Raw genomic sequence first — 19,951 nt, forward strand, 5'->3', positions numbered from 1 at the left:
AGTTTTTTTGTAAATTTTCTCTAAGTGTAATGTTTTGTAAAAATAAATAAGTGAATAAAGCCATTTACATATACTTATTTCAGCCAACTAAAAATAAACAAATAACATTTAATTTCCATTTAATAAATCACATAAGACAAAATACTAATGGGGCAAAAAGACCATTTTGCCCCTCCACCATAAAACCACATAAATCATACTAAAGGGGTATTTTTGGGACATTCTAAATTCTCGGCCATTCCCGACATTCCCAATGTCTAAAACCCGTCCCCAAATTACTAACATACTAAGTTGTGATTTCTACTGAGCCAAACGCCGAGTTCCAAAATACCGGACACCGGAAATGCAAAATATGCAAGATACTGAATAACATAAATAACAAGATAATAAATTATTTAAATAGCTATAAATAATTTCATAATTAAACATAAACAATACCGGCTAATTTCCAAATTAACTAAGCGGGCTTTACAACTATTCCCCCCTTAAAAGGATTTCGTCCCCGAAATCTAACCTGAATAACTCTGGATATTGAGCTCTCATATCTGACTCTAGCTCCCAGGTGGCTTCTTCCACCCTACTGTTTCTCCAGAGAACCTTGACCAATGCTATGGTCTTATTCCGAAGGACTTTATCCTTTCTATCCAGGATCTACCTCGGGCCGTTCCTCATATGACATGTCCGGCCGAGCCGAAGACTCTCATAACTGAGTATATGAGAGGGGTCTGAAACGTATTTTCTCAACATTGAGACATGGAATACGTTGTGCACTGCTGATAAGGCTGGAGGCAATGCTAACCGATATGCCACTTGACCTATCTTCTCGAGAATCTCGAAAGGTCCTGTAAATCTAGGGCATAACTTGCCTCTTTTCCCGAAACGTTTAATCCCCTTCATCGGAGATACTCGTAAAAACACATGTTCCCCTACTTGGAACTCAACATCTCTCGCGTTTCGGACCGCGTAACTCTTCCGTCCGCTTCCGTGAGGCAAGCATTCTAGCTTTTATCTTCTCTATCGCCTCATTGGTCCGCTGAACTGACTCTGGACCTAGGTATTTCCTCTCCCCTGTCTCATCCCAGTGGATAGGGGATCTACATTTCCTACCGTACAACAGTTCATAGGGAGCCATCCCTATCGTACTCTGATAACTGTTGTTGTACGAAAATTCTATCAACGGTAGATATTTACTCCATGAACCCTCAAAGTCCATAACACAGGCTCTCAACATATCCTCCAATATCTGAATTGTCCTTTCGGACCGACCATCCGTCCGAGGATGGAATGCCGTACCGAATTTTAGCTTTGTACCCATTGCCCGTTGCAAACTTTGCCAAAATTTGGAGGTGAACTTCGGATCCTCGTCCGAAACTATAGACTTCGTACTCCCCGTGAAGTCTCACTATCTCTCCGACGTACGCCCGCCAACCGATCCACCGAAAATGTTGTTCTAACCTACAGAAATGAGCAGATTTCGTAAATCGATCCACCACTACCCTGCATGGAATCATACAAACCCGTGGTCCTAGGTAACCCGACCACAAAATCCATCGTAATATCCTCCCATTTCCATTCGGTAGGGTTAGAGGCCGCAACAACCCCGTCGGTCTCTGATGTTCAGCCTTGATCTGCTGACAAGTGAGGCATCTCGATACGAATTCTACCAAATTCTTCTTCATACCGTTCCACCAGAAGTACGGCTTCAAATCTTGGTACATCTTGGTGGTGCCGGGATGCAGAGAATATGGAGTAGAATGAGCCTCCTCAAAGATCTCATTTCTCAGTTCCACACTGTTCGGAACGCAAACCCTGGCTTTATACAAAAGCATCCCACTATCTGACACCGAAAAATCTTTGGCTTGACCAGCCAATACCTCATCTCGGATCTTCACTAACTCCGGATCTGTCATCTGAGCGACCTTTATTCTTTCCAACAGATCAGATTGCAGCGTTAAGTTGTGAAGCTGACCTACCACAAACTCAATGCTGGATCTAACCATATCCTCTGCTAGCTGAGGTGAGATCTGGACCATGCTAGCTACTTGCCCGGGACCCTTTCTGCTCAAGGCATCGGCCACTACATTGGCTTTTCCGGGATGATAGAGGATCTCACAATCGTAATCCTTCACTAATTCCAACCAACGCCTTTGTCTCATGTTCAAATCTTTCTGAGTAAAGAAATACTTGAGACTTTTATGGTCGGTATAGATCTCACACTTCTCCCCATAAAGGTAATGCCGCCAAATCTTCAGTGCAAAAACCACTGCGGCTAATTCTAAATCATGAGTCGGGTATCGCTGTTCATAATCCTTTAACTGACGGGAGGCATAAGCGATAACCCGATCGGCTTGCATCAATACACACCCCAAACCCTGTTTGGATGCGCTCACAAAGAGACTACGAACTTCTCCTTGTCCGAAGGCAAAGCTAGTACCGAGCGTAATCAACCTCTCGTTTCAGCCTCCTCCCGAAAACTAGCTTCGCATTTATCCGACCGTATAAACCGCCGATTCTTCTTTGTAAGCTCGGTTAGGGGCATTGAGATTTTGGAGAACCCCTCCACGAACCTACGGTAGTATCCGGCCTAATCCCAAGAAGCTTCGATCTCCGTCACCGTCTTCGGTCTCGGCCAATCCCCGACGGATTCAATCTTCCCGGATCCACCTCGATCCCATCTTTACTCACAATGTGCCTTAGGAAGGACACCGAGATAACCAACTCACATTTCTTGAACTTGGCGTAGAGCTTATGTTCTCGAAGTCGTTGCGCACCATCCGAAGATGTAACTCATGCTCCTCTTCCGATCGAGAGTACACGAGGATGTCGTCGATAAACACAATCACACGGATATCGAGGAAATCCTTGAATACTCTATTCATCGTGTCCATGAATGCCGCAGAGCATTGGTTAGTCCGAATGACATAACTTAAACTCGTAATGTCCATACCTAGTGCGGAAAGCCGTCTTCGGAATGTCCTCCTCTTGGATTCTCAACTGATGATAACCCGAACGGAGATCAATCTTAGAAAAGACCGTCTTCCCCTGAAGCTGATCGAACAAGTCATCGATCCTAGGTAATGGATATTTATTCTTCACCGTCAGCTTGTTCAACTCCCTGTAGTCGATGCACATCCTCATAGATCCATCCTTCTTCGACGAACAAAACCGGCTCCCCAGGGTGACACACTGGGCCGAATGAACCCTATGTCAAGCAACCCTTGGAGCTAAATCTTTAATTCCTTAAGTTCAGCTGGAGCCATCCTATACGGGGCTTTGGAAACAGGATCCACCCCTGGTGCCAAGTCAATCACGAAGTCAATCTCCCGCTGAGGTGGTAACCCTGGAAGTTCCTCGGGAAAAACGTCCAAAAATTCCCGAACCACTCTGATGTCCTCTCGGCCGAGCCGGGTGTCCGGCCGAGTGGTGTCCACCACCACGGCCAGAAATCCTAAGCACCCGCCGTGCAATAATTCTCTCGCTGACATAGCCGAGATCACCGGGATCCGAGATCCCTGAACTGAACCCACAAATACAAACGGTTCTTCACTTTCCGGTTGGAAGACCACCATCTTCCTTTTACAGTCAATGCTCGCCGAATATTTAGATAGGAAATCCATTCCTAAAATAATATCAAATTCGACTAAGCTCATCTCTATCAGATCAGCGCTTAACTCTCTACCATCTATCCTGATCGGCATAGACCTAATCCACCTATTGGAGATAACCAATTCTCCGCTGTGTAACGGGGTTCCAAACCCCGATTCATATCTATCAAAGGGTCTACCCAATTTACTAAAGACTCGCCGCCACATAAGAATGTGTAGCCCCGTAATCAAGCAAAGACCGAATAAAGCGAGTTGTTAATAAAAGGCCGACTGTGACAACCGATGGGCCGGCATCCGCATCGGCCCGCGTGATAGCGAACACCCCGGCTGGAGTGGGTATCGCCGGAGCTCTCGGTGCCTCCGGCCGAGCTGGGGACATTCCCTCTTGAAGTGTCCGGCATGCCACAATGAAAGCATCCCCGACCTTTGCACTCACCCCGATGGTGCCTCTTGCAGCCTAGGGCACTCGGGAGTAGGAGAATCCGGTCTCGCACTCACCAGACGACTCCCTCTCGTTCGGTTCCCCCGGAACCTCTTGTTCTGACTCGAGCCGCCGGAAGCAGTGGGTGCCCTCTTCCTCTGATCAATGGCCGAACCACTACTCCCCCTGCTATAGCCTGATGCAGGAGGGGTAGGAGCTCCGCCACTAACCGGAGTACTGGCTGATTCTGACATGCACCCCACTGCGCCCTCAGCTCGCAGTGCCTTCTCCACCATCTGAGCATAGGTGGTGCTGTCGTCTGTGGTGATCATCAGGTCATGCCTGATCTTGGGGTTCAACCCGTCCAGATACTTCTCCTTCTTGCTGAAGTCGGTCGGCACAATTCCCGAGGCTAACCTCGCCAACCCACAACTGAGTAGTATACTCAGTGACGCTCATGTTCTCCCGCTGGGTCAGGTGAACGAACTCTTTCCTCTTGGCGCTTCTGACCGCCTCATTATAGTATTTCGCATTAAAGAGTTCCTGGAACCTTTCCCAGGTCATGGTGGTGACGTCATGGATCTGAGACACCATGTCCCACCATACCAATGCGTCCTCCTGGAACTGAAACGTGGCGCACACCACTCTGTCGTTACCGGTGACACCCATGAAATTCAGTATCTTGGTGATCACCGTCAGCCACTGTTCGACTTTCATCACGTCCGGACCTCCCAGGAATACCGGAGGTGCTTGCTTCCGGAACCGCTCATACAATGGTTCCAATCTATGGGCCGCCACCACTATCTCGGCCTGGGCAGCAGGGGCAGGTGCCACTGGAACTACTGGCACAGGAACTGCAGGAGCACCCCGCCGTCTCAACCTCTCGAATCTCGAGGTCTTGTTCTTCGATCCGGCTTGCATCTCCGCAAACCGTAACTCCCGCCCGGGCTCCCCGACGGCGGGGAGCCTGGGCAGCCTGTGGCGGGTTCTCATCACCCCGGCCACGAGCCCTGCCTCGGGGACCTCTACCTCGGCCCCTGGCAGGTGGGGGAAACTGGGCTCCCTGTCCCTGATTCGACCCTACGGAGTTGCCCTGACTCCTGGTAGTCCGCCTGGCGTCCATCTAGTTAGAACCGCCTGCGAAACCAAGAGTTGGCATATCAAGTCGTATTCAAGGCGAGCTTACTAATGCCGCTTAATTTGGAAATTAGAAATGAAACATGCGCCTATTCTACTATCAGGCTACTAACATGCTTCCTAACAGGCTTTTTTTTTTTATAACTGAATAAAATAAACTACTAAAGCAATAAAGGCTTACTGAACCGTGAACCGAGCTAACTGCTGATGATGATTGTACATGTCGTGACGATCTTCGGAAGACAACCTGGCGGCTCTGATACCAAATTGTAAAACCCTAACTACCTTAGGCGTATTACGTGATTTTTTTAACGTACTGTGCAGCTCGTTGCTAATCAACGAGGTTTATGGAAAAACGTGATTAATTAAAATTTTGCTTCTTGATTAAACTTGTAAAACATATTACAAAAGACTCGGGATCCCGATTATAAAAATATTTACAAAAAGTTTAACTGTTTAACTATTACATCAAAATAAAAGTCGTCTAACGACAGTTACAAAAATTCAGCCCTGCTGTCCCGAGGATCGTACGCTCCAGGCCTAACCGCCCCGACATGTACAATCTCATAGGCTCGCTCACGGTCCATCAGCTATAGCCTTGCCTTTACCTACACATGAACATAAACTGTGAGTCGACAGACTCAGCAAGAAAAGCATAATAATATCATACATAATACTAACTGCCGTGTCCAACACGATACTGAGTCCCGCTACTGCCATGTCCAACATGGTACTGAGCCACTACTGCCATGTCCAACATGGTACTGAGTTTTGAACGTTCATAGGGACGGTACTATTGACACGTAACAACCTGATCGGTCGAACCGGTCATACTCCGCTTGGTCATACTCCACCTGTACCGACGTGTTACTATATCCTCCCCCGACGGCCGAACCGGTCATACTCCGCCGCCGGTCATACTCCAGCGTACCGACGGATACGTCAATAGCACGGAACCACCAACCAAGTGTCACTGATCGGTCAAACCGGTCATACTCCGCCGTCGGTCATACTCCACTCGTACCGACGTGACAGGGTTGGATGGTTCGAAGCCAACATACAACTAATGTAATCTAATAGGCTTCCTACATGCTCGCTAAACATGTAATCTACATATGCATACTGTTATACTAATCTTACCTGGATTCCGATTTCAGTGTGCTGGTCAACTCCGACCGGAATCGAAGCTGAGCGGCGGATTACTGGCTCCTAAACCATAAAAATCACAACGCTATAAGTGACACGCTAAATCACTTCCCGGGGACTAAAACTTGGAACTAAAAGTTTCCCTATCGATAAAAAGCATGGCAATACCCCTAAAAACATAAAAACGAGGAAAACTAGGGTCCCTGAATTTTCCCCAACCGGAATTCCGGTTCTGGAAAATTCAGAACCCTCATCCGGAATTCCGGATGTACAACCGGAATTCCGGTTCCTCGCAGGCAGCCAACTAAAATTTTCATAACTCGACCAATTCAACCCCAATTGGTACCAAACTTTCCAGACCTGCTCTAAACACCCCAAAGAACAAATCTAAGGCCTCAAAACCACCCAGAAAACACATATACAAAAATCACCATTGGAGCTCAAGCTTTGAGTTCCAAACTCAAGCTTGAGCAAATCCACCTAAACATGCATTCCACTAGCTTAAATCTACTTAAACTAGCATATAATCACCTCTGAAAACTATAGAGAACATCCAAAGAACTTCACAAAGAACAAGTAGAACCATTTCATTCAAAAATCACATATTTGCATAGGAAATTCAAAGCTTTAAACAACACCACTAGCATGCATTAAAACCTATATAATCCATCCATATAAAACCTAATTAAGCTACTGGAAACAACAATTAAACACAGCAACATACAGCTTTACAAACTAACATGCAACCCACCATTTTCACCTCAAAAACATCAAGAACAAAAAGAATAGTTGAGAACCACTTACAAGTAACTATGGATCATAAAATCAACACAAAAAGGGCTTGAATCACCAAGGAAAACTCCTCCTCCTTGCTGCTCAAAGAGGGCCGAAAGAGAGAGAGGCTTGAGAGAGAGTGTTTGAAAGTTTTTTTGTAAATTTTCTCTAAGTGTAATGTTTTGTAAAAATAAATAAGTGAATAAAGCCATTTACATATACTTATTTCAGCCAACTAAAAATAAACAAATAATATTTAATTTCCATTTAATAAATCACATAAGACAAAATACTAATGGGGCAAAAAGACCATTTTGCCCCTCCACCATAAAACCACATAAATCATACTAAAGGGGTATTTTTGGGACATTCTAAATTCCCGGCCATTCCCGACATTCCCAATGTCTAAAACCCGTCCCCAAATTACTAACATACTAAGTTGTGATTTCTACTGAGCCAAACGCCGAGTTCCAAAATACCGGACACCGGAAATGCAAAATATGCAAGATACTGAATAACATAAATAACAGTATAATAAATTATTTAAATAGCTATAAATAATTTCATAATTAAACATAAACAACTGCTAATTTCCAAATTAACTAAGCGGGCTTTACACATATGATAGTGTGTGTACTGTGTGTACGCGCAATAGGGAGACACAATTTTAAGTTTTTAATTACATATCAATAATGCTAACTCTATATTTTCATAACCATGAAAGTGTATCACAAATCTGCAAAGGGGTAATGGTATGAATATGAATAATTGTCGTTTACCCGTCAACTTTGTGCTTTCCAGTTTGAATTTTTATCTCCATGCGACACATATCTACAAAAAAAAGAATCAATGCTTTTATTAGTAGTGCAAATCAGCTGCTAAAATAGCTTGCAAGGGACATGCCCCTTACTGTAACTATGAACTGGGAATAAACAAGCAGCCTCAGCCAAATAATTATTTGCAGATAGTTTGACAAAAACAAGCAAGCCATTGTTTAGACTACTAAGTAACACCCTACAATCCAACACAAGCAAACCGAAAAGAGAGTTCATTTGCATCGAGTTGTAGGTAGCTTTGAAAAGCACTCGACAGTTAGTCTCCACCACCACCCATGCATATCGTGTCTAATCCAACTTTAAAGGAGAGTTCGTGGATTTTATTACTATACTTTGTTTGGAAAATATTGTGATAAATCCCCTAATAAGATGTATCAACATATGATGGTGTTTTAACCCTAATTTTTTTTAATGATTTTGTGTTTTAATTAGCTTACAAATATTTGGAAAATTCAAGTTATTTTTAGTATATTATATTTGTTTCTCAATTTAATATATGTATTATAGGAGAAGATTTTTTGGATTCAGTATTGATAATCACCAAAATATTTTCGTTGCATACCTGATTTAGTATCGAATAACTAACAAATAATATTTATAGTCATCAAAATTTATTTTTTTCTTCAACTTTAGCAATTTTCGATTAAAAAACTAGTGATAAGAAATGAATATAATTTCACTTAAGGGTAATTATGACTTTTTAGGTGAATATAAGGTTATTTTTGTAATAAATTTTGAAAGGGGTATATAATTATAGAAGGGTAGGGGTCGCAATCCAGATCATGATAAAACAACATAATACAAACTCAAAACAAATTATAGCGAGTCAATGTCATAAAAAAATAAGTGCAAGTTAAATTTACGTTGAACCCAAATGACATGATAATTTTTTGAGTTGGGTTAGGATCAAACCGATGACATGAAGTTAACACAATTGATCTTGTATGTTTTGCAATATATTTTCTTTTGTCGAAAGAAGATCTACAATTGATCTACAATTGCTAAGTGATTCTAACTACATACCCTTATTGGAAGGTTAGGATGAAGACTCATAAAATCCCAAAATGAAAGAGCTTTGGAATCTATTCTAACGGGTTGGTCACCACCAGTTGAAGAAGATGATGAAGGTAATTAGAATGGTCAAGTGAGGAAGATATATTGTCTAGTAATAACAATAAATTTTTGCATGCTATTTTTAATTGTGTTGGTGAAGGTTTTATTAAATTAATCTCCTCGTGTGAATTTGTAAGTGAAGCTTGGCTAATTCTTAAAACTCACTTTGAAGGAATTACAGATGTAAAGTGTTCTTGGTTTATTATGTTACAAAGTAGATTTGATGATCTTAGAATGTTCGATTTTGAAACTGTTTCTAAATTTTATAAAAAATTGTCAGACATTGCTAATGACCTTTTTATCTTGGGTGAAAACTTGATGAATCTATTTTAGTTAGGAAAATAGTTCGAGTTCTTCCTGACAGGTTTAATACATAGATTTTAGCGATGGAGGAGACTAAAGACTTTAGCACAATGAAAGTTGATGGGATTACTTCGAATATTTGAGCTTAATCAACAAATTTGACAAAATAAGAAACACAATAAGGTAGAAGAAAAAAAAATTGATTGCCTTTAAAATTTCTGAGAATGTTGGTAATGATGACGAGGGTGATAATGAATTAACCATATTAATATGATGTTTTTGTCATTCTTGAAAGCGGGGAGACAAAAAGATTTTTTTTTTTTAAATTCTCAAAAAGTAATTCATCTTCAAAAAATTTTGTGCATAACAATAAAAGAGTTATTCAATATAGAGAATATGATGGTTTTAGTTACATACAATCTAAATGTGCTAATGTTTTCAAAATGAATAAAAATAGTTTGAATGCAACTTTGAGTGAAAGTGATTATGAAACTAGTGGTGATAAATTAGTTGCTTTAACCTCTGTTCTTCCTAGCATGTATCATTTTTTTTTACAGAAAAAGAGAAATCTTGTTTGCCTAAACAACATTATTTTGGATAATAAAAGTTTTGTTGGTGCTATTGAATTTGAATTTGATGAATTTGAACTCGAGGAAGATTCTTTGGCTGAATCCTATAAGGTTATGTACGAAAAGTGGATACAAGTTTTGTAACACCCTAAGATTAGGAAATCGGATTATTAGCAAAACCCTAACTAGTTAAATATAAATTAGTGTGGAATTATATTATTATATAATTTAAAATTTTTAATTATACTGATAAATGACATTTTAAGACCCTATTGGTGAGCCAGGGTTATTTTTGTAATTTTGACACAAGAAGGGGTAAAATTATAATTTATGTGAAATATCGTGCTTATGGACTATATTATTATATAGTATATTTGTTTTGTCTTTTGCAGGTATTTTTTGACAAGTCGGCGCGGTATAGTCACAATCGTGTATTTTGAGCCAAATTGGGTTCGGGGTCCGAGATACATTTTTGGGATTTTATTTTGACATTATTTAGATAATTATGGAATCTGAAATTTATGTTATTTGTGTGTGAGGTGAAATGACAATTTTTCCCTTGTTGTATATATATGTGGTTTATTGGCCCTAGGGACATTTTGGTCATTTGACCATATTTGATATATTCAACAAAGTGGATTTTTGTTAATGAAGGAAAAACCTATTTTTTGGTTTCTACAGCCCATAACCAACCCCTCTCTCTCCTTTCTCACCTTCCTCAAAGTTTGATATTTTTGGAGTTAAGCTTAGAATTTGAGGTGTTCTTGGTGTGTTTTGTTGTTTAAGCTTGAGAAACTTGTGGTAAGCTCTTATTCCTCCTTTATTTGAGTTTGATTTCTAAGTTTAAGGGCTAAGTATTGTAATGTAATAATTATTTTTTATGTTCAAGTGAGATTTAAATGCATGTTGGTAGAATTATTATTGATTTGATGATTCTTTTGGTGGTTTAAGTTCATAGGGATTATGGAATAGCTTCTATTGTTCTTTGTGTTATGATTTTGTAAAGTTGAGATGTGTGTTGGAAAATTGAGTTATCTTAGAATGTTTTGGGGAGCTTAATTGTTGTTTTCAAGCTTGTGAAGTGGAAGGGTGATATTGGTTTTAGTTTAAAGTTGTTGCTAGTTTTGATGCTTGAAGACCTTGAATTAAATTGTATATATTGATATTGTTTAAAGTTTAATTTTGGGTGAGTTGTGTATTTGAATTGTGCATGTTTTGGTTTGAGTTTGGGGTGTTTTTGGCATGAAAGTCGAATGAATTGGAATTGACATTTCTGGGTTCTCAACCTAGGCGCCACGACATGCTCTGGGAGCGCTACGACTCACCCACTTGAAATTTTGGGTTTTTCTACCTAGAAGCCGCGTCATGCTTTGTGAGTGTCTCGAACCGCCTGGGTATTTTTGGGCAGTTTACTTGTTGAACTTTGGTTGTTCATAACTTCTCAACCTGAACTCCATTTGGGATATTCTGTGTATCATTGGAAAGCTTGTTTTGAGCTCTATATATTTATGAGTATTAAAGATGCCAATTATATGATTGTGTGAAAGTGGATTTAGGGATTAGCCCTATTTGTGAATCCCGTGAATTGTGAATAGGATTGCCAGTACTTGTTCAAGAGCACCCAGGGATTTAGAATTTTCACGTAGTTGGGACATTAGGTAAGACAATAGTTAGCACGTAGACACTACTACAAAAAAGCCCTTTTAAGTCCATCAATGTTGGACTAGATAAAGTTTCCTAGTCTATTTTATGTTGGACATAGTAGCCAGGGATATAAAAGGGGTACTTTTCTAGTCCAACAATTTTGGACTACAAAAACATTTCTAGTCCAACTATATTAGACTTGATAAGCGGTCTCACTACGACAATTCTTTTCAAGTCCAAAAAAGTTAGACATGAAACTTGATTATTGGACTAGAAAAACATTTCTAGTCTAACAATGCTAGACTTGAAAAGCAACAAATCCGCTAGAGTTGAAACCTAATTTTTTCTTAAAAAAATAATAATGAAAGAAAAAAAATTAATTATTTATATATGAAATTATAAAGAATTATATATATTATATAATATAATTTTTCCTTGTAAATTATTTATAATTATTTTAATTCAATTAATAAAGATAAAAAGAAAAGTATAAATTCTAAACTATCATTATTTCTTAAAATTTACAATATTTGTTAGACACATATATACATAACAAAATTAATAATTATTGTACTAAAAAAATAATGAACTAAAATTTTTAGCTAAATATTTGTCATAACTAATCATTTTTTTTTTTTTTGATCCACAGTGTAATGAATCAGTACGTGTAGAAGTATATTTAATATTATAATTATGATTAAATGAGAACCAGGATTAGGGTTACTACCCTAAAGTGAGCGGTCATATGGTCCAGGGTTATTACCCTAGTGATTAGATGATTTTGAATATAATGTCGTGCTATATATGTTGAGATAAAAAGTTATGCATTCAAGACATAATTAGGTTAGACTCGGTAATTAGAACCGAGATAAACCGTTCTAAGGTCTTCTTGTACATAGTCGTGTGAGCGTAACACGTAGATCTATGCTACATAGACATAATTAAGCATAGTGGTATGGCCTTAAGATTAAATTCTTCTTTCTTAAAGGTATCGTATGCAGGAACACCCTCGTACCACAATTGACTCAAATCATTAACTAGAGGTGCTAAGTACACACCAATGTCATTACCAGGCTGTGAAGGGCCTAATGTTAACTGTGTAAGCATAATAAACTTCCTCTTCATTACCAACCAAGGCGACAAGTTATACATTACAAGAAAAATTGGCCAGCAACTATACTTATTGCTAAGGGTTGTATGTGAATTGATTCTTTCTGCAGAAAGACCAAGACGAATATTCCTAGGTCATTGACAAATTTAAGCCACCTATCATCAATTGACTTCCAAGCAGGTGAGTCAGTTGGATGTCTCATCCTACCATCTAATTTTTCATTGTTTGCATGCCAAGTCAAATTTTTAGCATGATTGACATTTTAAAAGAAGTGAACCAAACAAAGTATTGGGGATAAGTACCATAGTACCTTTGTAGGGACACCAACCCTTACCTCCTCAGAATTCATCTTTTTGTCACCTAGACTCACCACACATGGGACACGATATTGCATCCACAAATCTCTTACAGTATAGGATGCAATCTCTAGGACATACATATATTTTTTCATATTGCACACCTAAAGATGAAAGTGTCTTCTTTACTTCGTAGAAATACAAAGGCATCACATAACCTTCAGATAATAACTCTACTAGGAAAGTTCTTAAATCTATAAAACTCTTATCATTCCACCCGTGTTTGACTTTTATATTGTATAATCTAATAAGTATTTGATTCAAATTGTTCATCTCCTAATATTTTTAGATTTTAATCATCCTCATAGTTCAAATTAACACACTTAACCTTTTTAGACTTAGATGTTCCCTCGCCCGAAACTCTAATATTTTCCCGTGGTGAACCCAAACCTTATAATTCTTGTTTGTTCCGTTCCTAAAAAAAAAATACTCATTTATCTTAGTAATATTCATACGCTCCATGTTACCATATTTAAGACAAGGACAAAGAACCAATTTAAGACTTTTTGCATACTTTTGACAAAAGTCCAAAAAATAATTAACATCTTGATTATACTCCGCTGATAATTTATTTGCACTCATCAAATTCTATCAATTTTAAAACTTCTAAAAAACAAAATTATATTCAATTATTTGTTTGAATATGGGTGGTAATTACTTAGTTAAATTAATTATCACACATATATAAATTTAGTGAAATTTATGCATTCTAAACACGAAAATTTATCTCAATTCTACTGAAATTTCAGCTGCATAATGGCTGTAATCGAACTTTCTCAAAAATTTTAAGCATGCCAAAAATAAGAAACAAAACAAACAAAATAACATTAATACAAAAGTTATCCACTCATCCAATTGCAGTACATGTATTCGCAGAATCTACTTCACTGCGGATGAATATTTAAAATATTCAAACTTATCTGACATACATATTCTACTCATCCGACTGCAGTATAATTAATAGCAGAACCTACTTCACTACAGTTGAATATTTAAGATATTCGAACTAATAAAGTATTTTAAAAGTTTTAGTGATTATACTTTTCTCCAATAAAAATAGCTACTTGTGCATTTTTCAATCAACACCAAGAACCCGATACTATAACATATTTAAAATATTAAATTAGAAGCTTCATTTTATAAACTTATCAATTAAAGTAAAAGTAGATAAAATTTTAATTTTTATTGCTATTATCAACTTATATGTAAGTATGTATATACTAAAAATACAAAAATATATATATATTATCGATAATACTTAAACTTCATTAAAAATATTAACAATATAATTTTAGTAACTTATCAAGTCTAATAAATCTACCAATCAACGGACTCAGACAAGATCACCACCAATACCTAAATATAATTAAAATTAACAATGCTAAACACTTCAATTTTTTCCTAAGATTTTAAAATATTGAATAAAAAAGTTTAAGTAGCTTACCAAGTTTAATATAGTGTCCCAAAAATTTTCAAACAATCACCACAAATAAATACCTACACAAAATTAACATTAAAAAATTAATTAAATAATTAAATTAAACTAATAAAAATTAAATTTATCACATAAACATATTAATTAAACCTTTAACTATACTTAATTTTTTTTACCTAAATTATAGTACACTTATTTTTCCCTGACTATACTAAACTAATACCAAAACATTTATTTACCTAAATTTATATAATTATTTTTTTACTAATAATAATTTATAATTTTACCTAAACTAAATTTCCGGGGGCAGTTTTGTCCCATGTGGCCCGCTCTGAGATTTTAGCGGCCCATGGCTTGGCAAAGCATGCTCTGCGGTTAGACGATGAGCTATCATGGTTCGAGGAGGTTCCAGCGTCGGTAGCGAACGTCTGCGTCGTAAATTCATGAGTGATTCTAATCACTTTGTCAAAAAAAAAAAAAATAAATAAAACAACTAATTAATTTTTACAATAACAAGTGAAATAAAAAAAAATTTTACTTGATATTTTTATCCAAATATTTTTTACAATATATAACAACAAATTTTAAAACACATTAAATTTTTTATAACACATCAAATTTTTACGCATTAATTTATACAATAACAATTAACTTTAAATTAAACATATTAATTTTTTTTTCTAAATATATACATAAATAAATAAATATATATAAATAAATACATATTTTTATATATATTCAGTTTAAAAATAATAAATAAAGATATATATATATAAATAAATATATATTAAATTTTAAAAAAATTAATAAATAAATATATAAATAGATAATTATATAAATATATATATATACCTTAAAAAGTAGAAGAGGAGGAGGTGGTGGTCCTCGCGGCGTGCGAAGGGAGGAAGACGAGAAGAGGGAGATGGAAAGGGAGGCAAGAAGAGAGACAAAGGAGAGAAAGAGGCGGTGGTCCTCACTGGTGGTGGTGGGTTTTGTGGGTGGCGAGATAAACGAGACATGGAGGCGGAGATCGAAAGAGAGAGAGGGTGATCGGCGTTGGGAGGGAGAGAGGGGTTCGGTGGATGAGAGAAATAAAAAAGAAAGAGGGGTTCAGTAGAAGAAGATAGGGTTTTAATTGGCTAGGTTATACCCGACGGTTTAAACCATCACGCGCGTTTACTATAACCGATGGTTTAAAACTGTCGGCTATAGTATACCCGACAATTCTATAGCCAACGATTTTAAATCGTCGGGTATAACCCCGTAAAAATTCTGCATTTTTACCTTAACCCGTCGCGAATTCCCATAACGAGTGTTCTAAACCGTCAGGAAAACTCAATTTTTCCCGACGGTTTAAAACACTCACTTAACAAGAGCGATGATTCTCGGAAAAAATTATTTTGAGGACCGACAGGCCCGGGAATGCTCAATTTTGTAGTAGTGACTACAAATCTGTATTCTGCAGCAACAAGTTTCTAATCAGATTTAGTAGATCTTTACAATCATATTTTTTTTTACTATTATTAAACAAATTTATTGCCATATGAAAAAAATACAAATTTTCAATTACATAGTTTTTTTTGGAGCATGTAAAGGAATAAGTTTGAAAGCTTGAGGTATATCTCAGCTTTGTAATTCTTCTAAAAACAATGACTTATTAAAAAGAGAAAACATTAAAAGAAGAAATATATTATTTTTACAGAGTACACTCTATATGAAGAAATGAAAAACGTGTAATATTTAAGGACGTCTTAGTGCATATGTATATATAAATAAATATAGGGACACGATTTTGTCCCGTTAATGTATTTTCACAGAATGTATTCCGTGATGTACGTTAGCCGTTAGATGGGGTAGTTATTTGATCTGAGGGCTGGGGTTAATCTAGGGATAATTAGGGTTAAAAAATAGTAACGTTATTAAAAGCCCCCACAAAAGTATACTTTTATGAACGCTTTCTCAGCTTTCAGCGTCTTTATTGCTAATCTTTTGCAGGCGCATCAATTGTAAAACGCCTGTAGAACTAATCATTCTTGTAGTGAACGTACCTTGGAACACATTACTACGTACTCTGGGACACATTATTACGTACCCGCCGTACAACGGAATACATTTCGTGTTTTGTATTTCTGGGTACAAAAAATTAGCTGCCAATAAATATATATATATATATATATATATATTTATATATAAACACATGCATATTATATAAAAAAGAAAAGTGAGGGAATATATGCAATCCACATGGAAATGTGTATTTGTCATCAAAATTTAGCCTACATATAATAGAGCTATACAAAAAAAAAAAAAAGTGAGGGAATATATGCAAAAAGTATAGTAAAAGATAATCCACATGGAAGTGTGTATTCGTCATATTCAAAATTAAGCATATATATATAAATAACAACACATATATATAGTAGTATATATATAGTAGTATGATGATGATCGATCTGGGAAAGACATCAGAGAAGAGATGCATGCATCTTTGTCATGTGAGATATTGCCTAAGTTATATATAGTAGTATTACTACTGTTTCAACTTTAAAGGGTTAGTACTATATGAAGTACAGACATGTTAGAACATGCATATATCATATGTTTTCACGAATAATAATTCATATTCTAAGACAAACAAAACAATATAAATCATATATACATTTTTCTTGAACAATATAAATGATCATATGTTATTATTATTATTATTATTATTATTATTATTATTATTATTATTATTATTATTATTATTATTATTATTATTATTATTATTATTATTATTAATGTGGATCGGAATTTCGACCGATAAAACGAGCCCTGCCGTTCATGAATGTCAGAAGAAAAATCTATCCCTTATCCAACATTGAGATCTAATTTGTCTACTTATGTTAACACAAATATTGACAATAGTATTAGTAACACTCTGCTGGCACCTAGCTACATTTTTCTTGCTTCTTTCTATTAATTTAAATAGGTTTCCTGTTCAGAAACATGCATTGTCCTATATAACCACCATATATACATATTAATTAAATATATTATTAAGTACTTAATTATTAATAATTAGTTTTTATTATAATAGTTATTTATGGGAATGCCATGTGTTTTATTGAGCTGGCCAATGAAGCTAAATATCCCAAACTTGGATATAATTTAATTATACACATAATAGAATTATGCATTGAATTTGGAAAGTGGGGGAAGAATAATCCAGAGTGTTTCCATGAGATGGGTGGTGATGAAAGGTGGTGGGTTTATTAGGAGGAGGGCTGTGGAGGTGTGTGTGTATATGTGTATATATATATGTGGTGAATTAAGAAGAAGAAGAAGAAGAATATCATGTGGTTGCATGTGCATGAACATGCCCAAAGCTATAAGCATAACCCCTTTCTGACACGTGGCACTATCTCATTCACTCACCCCATTCTCTTGGAGGGCCTCCTTCCATGAAATTGTACGTTTTGTGGTCCCTACACATACCCTTTTGCTTTTTTCGTTTAATTAACTAATCTCTTATTGTGTTATCCTTTTACAAGTTTTAATTATAACATCTATATATAGAGAGCTAGCTCTCCAAGCAGGGCCATTATCCTTCCCATTTTTATTCTTGTATATACATAGAAAAAGCTCTCTATACAAGCTCATTCATACATATATATTTGCATTGACAAAGTATTAATTAAAACATCTTTATAATATGGGAGTTACTGATCAATGCGCTGTCGTTCGAGGAAGTCATCATGATGATGAAGTGGCACAAAACAAGACGGTGGTTGAAGGGGTGTTGATGAAACGACATGTCGTTTCCCGGAGAACAAGTACTAGAAGTGGAGTACATAATAATAAGAGGATCTTGATGAAGAAGAGAAAAGGGTCATCATCATCATCATCATCATCAAGAACAACAACAACAGAAGGAAGTGGTGGAATCGTGAGAAAGGTCAAAACCCTAAAGAGGCTTGTTCCTAATGGGAGGGAATCAGAAGGGTTGGATGGGCTTTTCAGAGAAACCGCTGACTATATTTTGAGTCTCCAATTGAGAGTTAGAGTTATGCAGATTATGGTTGATGTGTTATCATCAGAACCACCACCAGCTGCTACTTCTTCTTCTTCTGATGATGATTATGATCGTGATGAAGAGTGACTTGCTGTATAGTTCTATATACATATATATATATATATGTTGCTATATATATATATATATCCATTTTCTCTCTGTAAAGCTGATCTTGCATATTATTATTATTTCTTTTAATTATATATTAAATATTTTGATTTTAATTATATGGCGGTTTGGGAAATTATTATATATATAGATCGATCGTGATTGATTATAATGGTAGTCATATATGTAGTAATAGGTTTGTGGAATTATTAATATCATGATGTATTTCTGAATGAGTTCACACCTTGATTATTTTTTTATTGAATTTGTAGTTATAAAATTATTGACGATTTCAATGAGTGACATTATATAATTATATTTCTTTTTTATGAATATTCAAGTAGAAATATACTTATAGGCATTTACGTACGTACGATTTCTAAGTAATAAGATTTAATTACATTCATCCAGTTCCTTCCTTAATAAAGTACCAAATTAATTTATACTTCTTATTGATTTTTTTTGAATGAGTTTAATCTTATATTAATTGTATTAATCAAGTTAATAATAGTCTCATCTTTTCAAATATCATTATACAACATTTTGCTGTTATACATACACGCGGAGTGTCACGGGCTACCTTTTTAGGCAGCGGAACACCCGTGCGGCACCTTGACTTTTCTAAGCCAAGGTCAGCCTTCCAACCATCAAAGTAACAATGGGCTCATGTTTTGCGCGACCGTGTGCCTCGTGCATACTTCCGTCTCTCGAACAACTCCCGCCGAGTCATGCTCGCAAGCATCCACGAGTGCATCCATGCATCGAGGCTTTCTAGCCAAGATACTCGCACTGTCCATAGGTTTCCACTATGATAAGGCAAATCCCAATACCGACGCTCACCTAGTCACTCGTGACCAAGGTAGCATGTGTGGTAAGATGCCCACACTAAGTCGACGTGCAAACACTTCTATCATGCCCCATTCGATACTGTTCGAACAGTCTCCCTCGTCGCCCAAGGACTTCCATACGTCCATGGACCAATCCTCAAGGCGTCATGCCTCCACGCATGTTAGCAGGGCCTCGAGACAAGCCACCCAACTAGTAGCATACACTATCTGTCTCTTTCCAACATGGTGCATCCGTCCCATGCGCGCATGCAAACTAGCCCACGAATGACTACCCGTGTCATCTCGTGTTGAGACTCGTGGCCAAGGCGCACCACAACGTCTCTGGGAGGTTTAGGCCACGTCCCGTGCAAGCGGCATACCGGCAAGCCAATGGAAATGTACCCTTTAACCTCTGACAGCTTCTTAAACACACTACCAGGTCGGCCCGATAATCCATGAGTACTCCAACTCATGGAGACATATGAGTCCCCTCGTGGTCCTCATATGCCCGT

The 19,951-nt window shown here is 37.1% G+C and overlaps 1 protein-coding gene across 1 annotated transcript; it reads left to right on the top strand.

Annotated features, from left to right (window-relative positions):
* Positions 1 to 17,767: 17,767 nt before the first annotated feature.
* Positions 17,768 to 18,915, top strand: LOC133033210 (transcription factor UPBEAT1-like). The gene has a single exon (XM_061107867.1). The coding sequence runs from the start codon at positions 18,145 to 18,147 to the stop codon at positions 18,589 to 18,591; it is 447 nt and encodes a 148-aa protein (XP_060963850.1). The 5' UTR covers positions 17,768 to 18,144; the 3' UTR covers positions 18,592 to 18,915.
* Positions 18,916 to 19,951: the final 1,036 nt, after the last annotated feature.

The sequence above is a fragment of the Cannabis sativa genome, unplaced genomic scaffold (assembly GCF_029168945.1).
Source record: "Cannabis sativa cultivar Pink pepper isolate KNU-18-1 unplaced genomic scaffold, ASM2916894v1 Contig3, whole genome shotgun sequence".
Taxonomy (NCBI): Eukaryota; Viridiplantae; Streptophyta; class Magnoliopsida; order Rosales; family Cannabaceae; genus Cannabis; species Cannabis sativa.

Excerpts from the sequence above, each read along its gene's own strand:
- LOC133033210 (XM_061107867.1), top strand. The coding sequence starts at position 18,145 with ATGGGAGTTACTGATCAATGCGCTGTCGTTCGAGGAAGTCATCATGAT.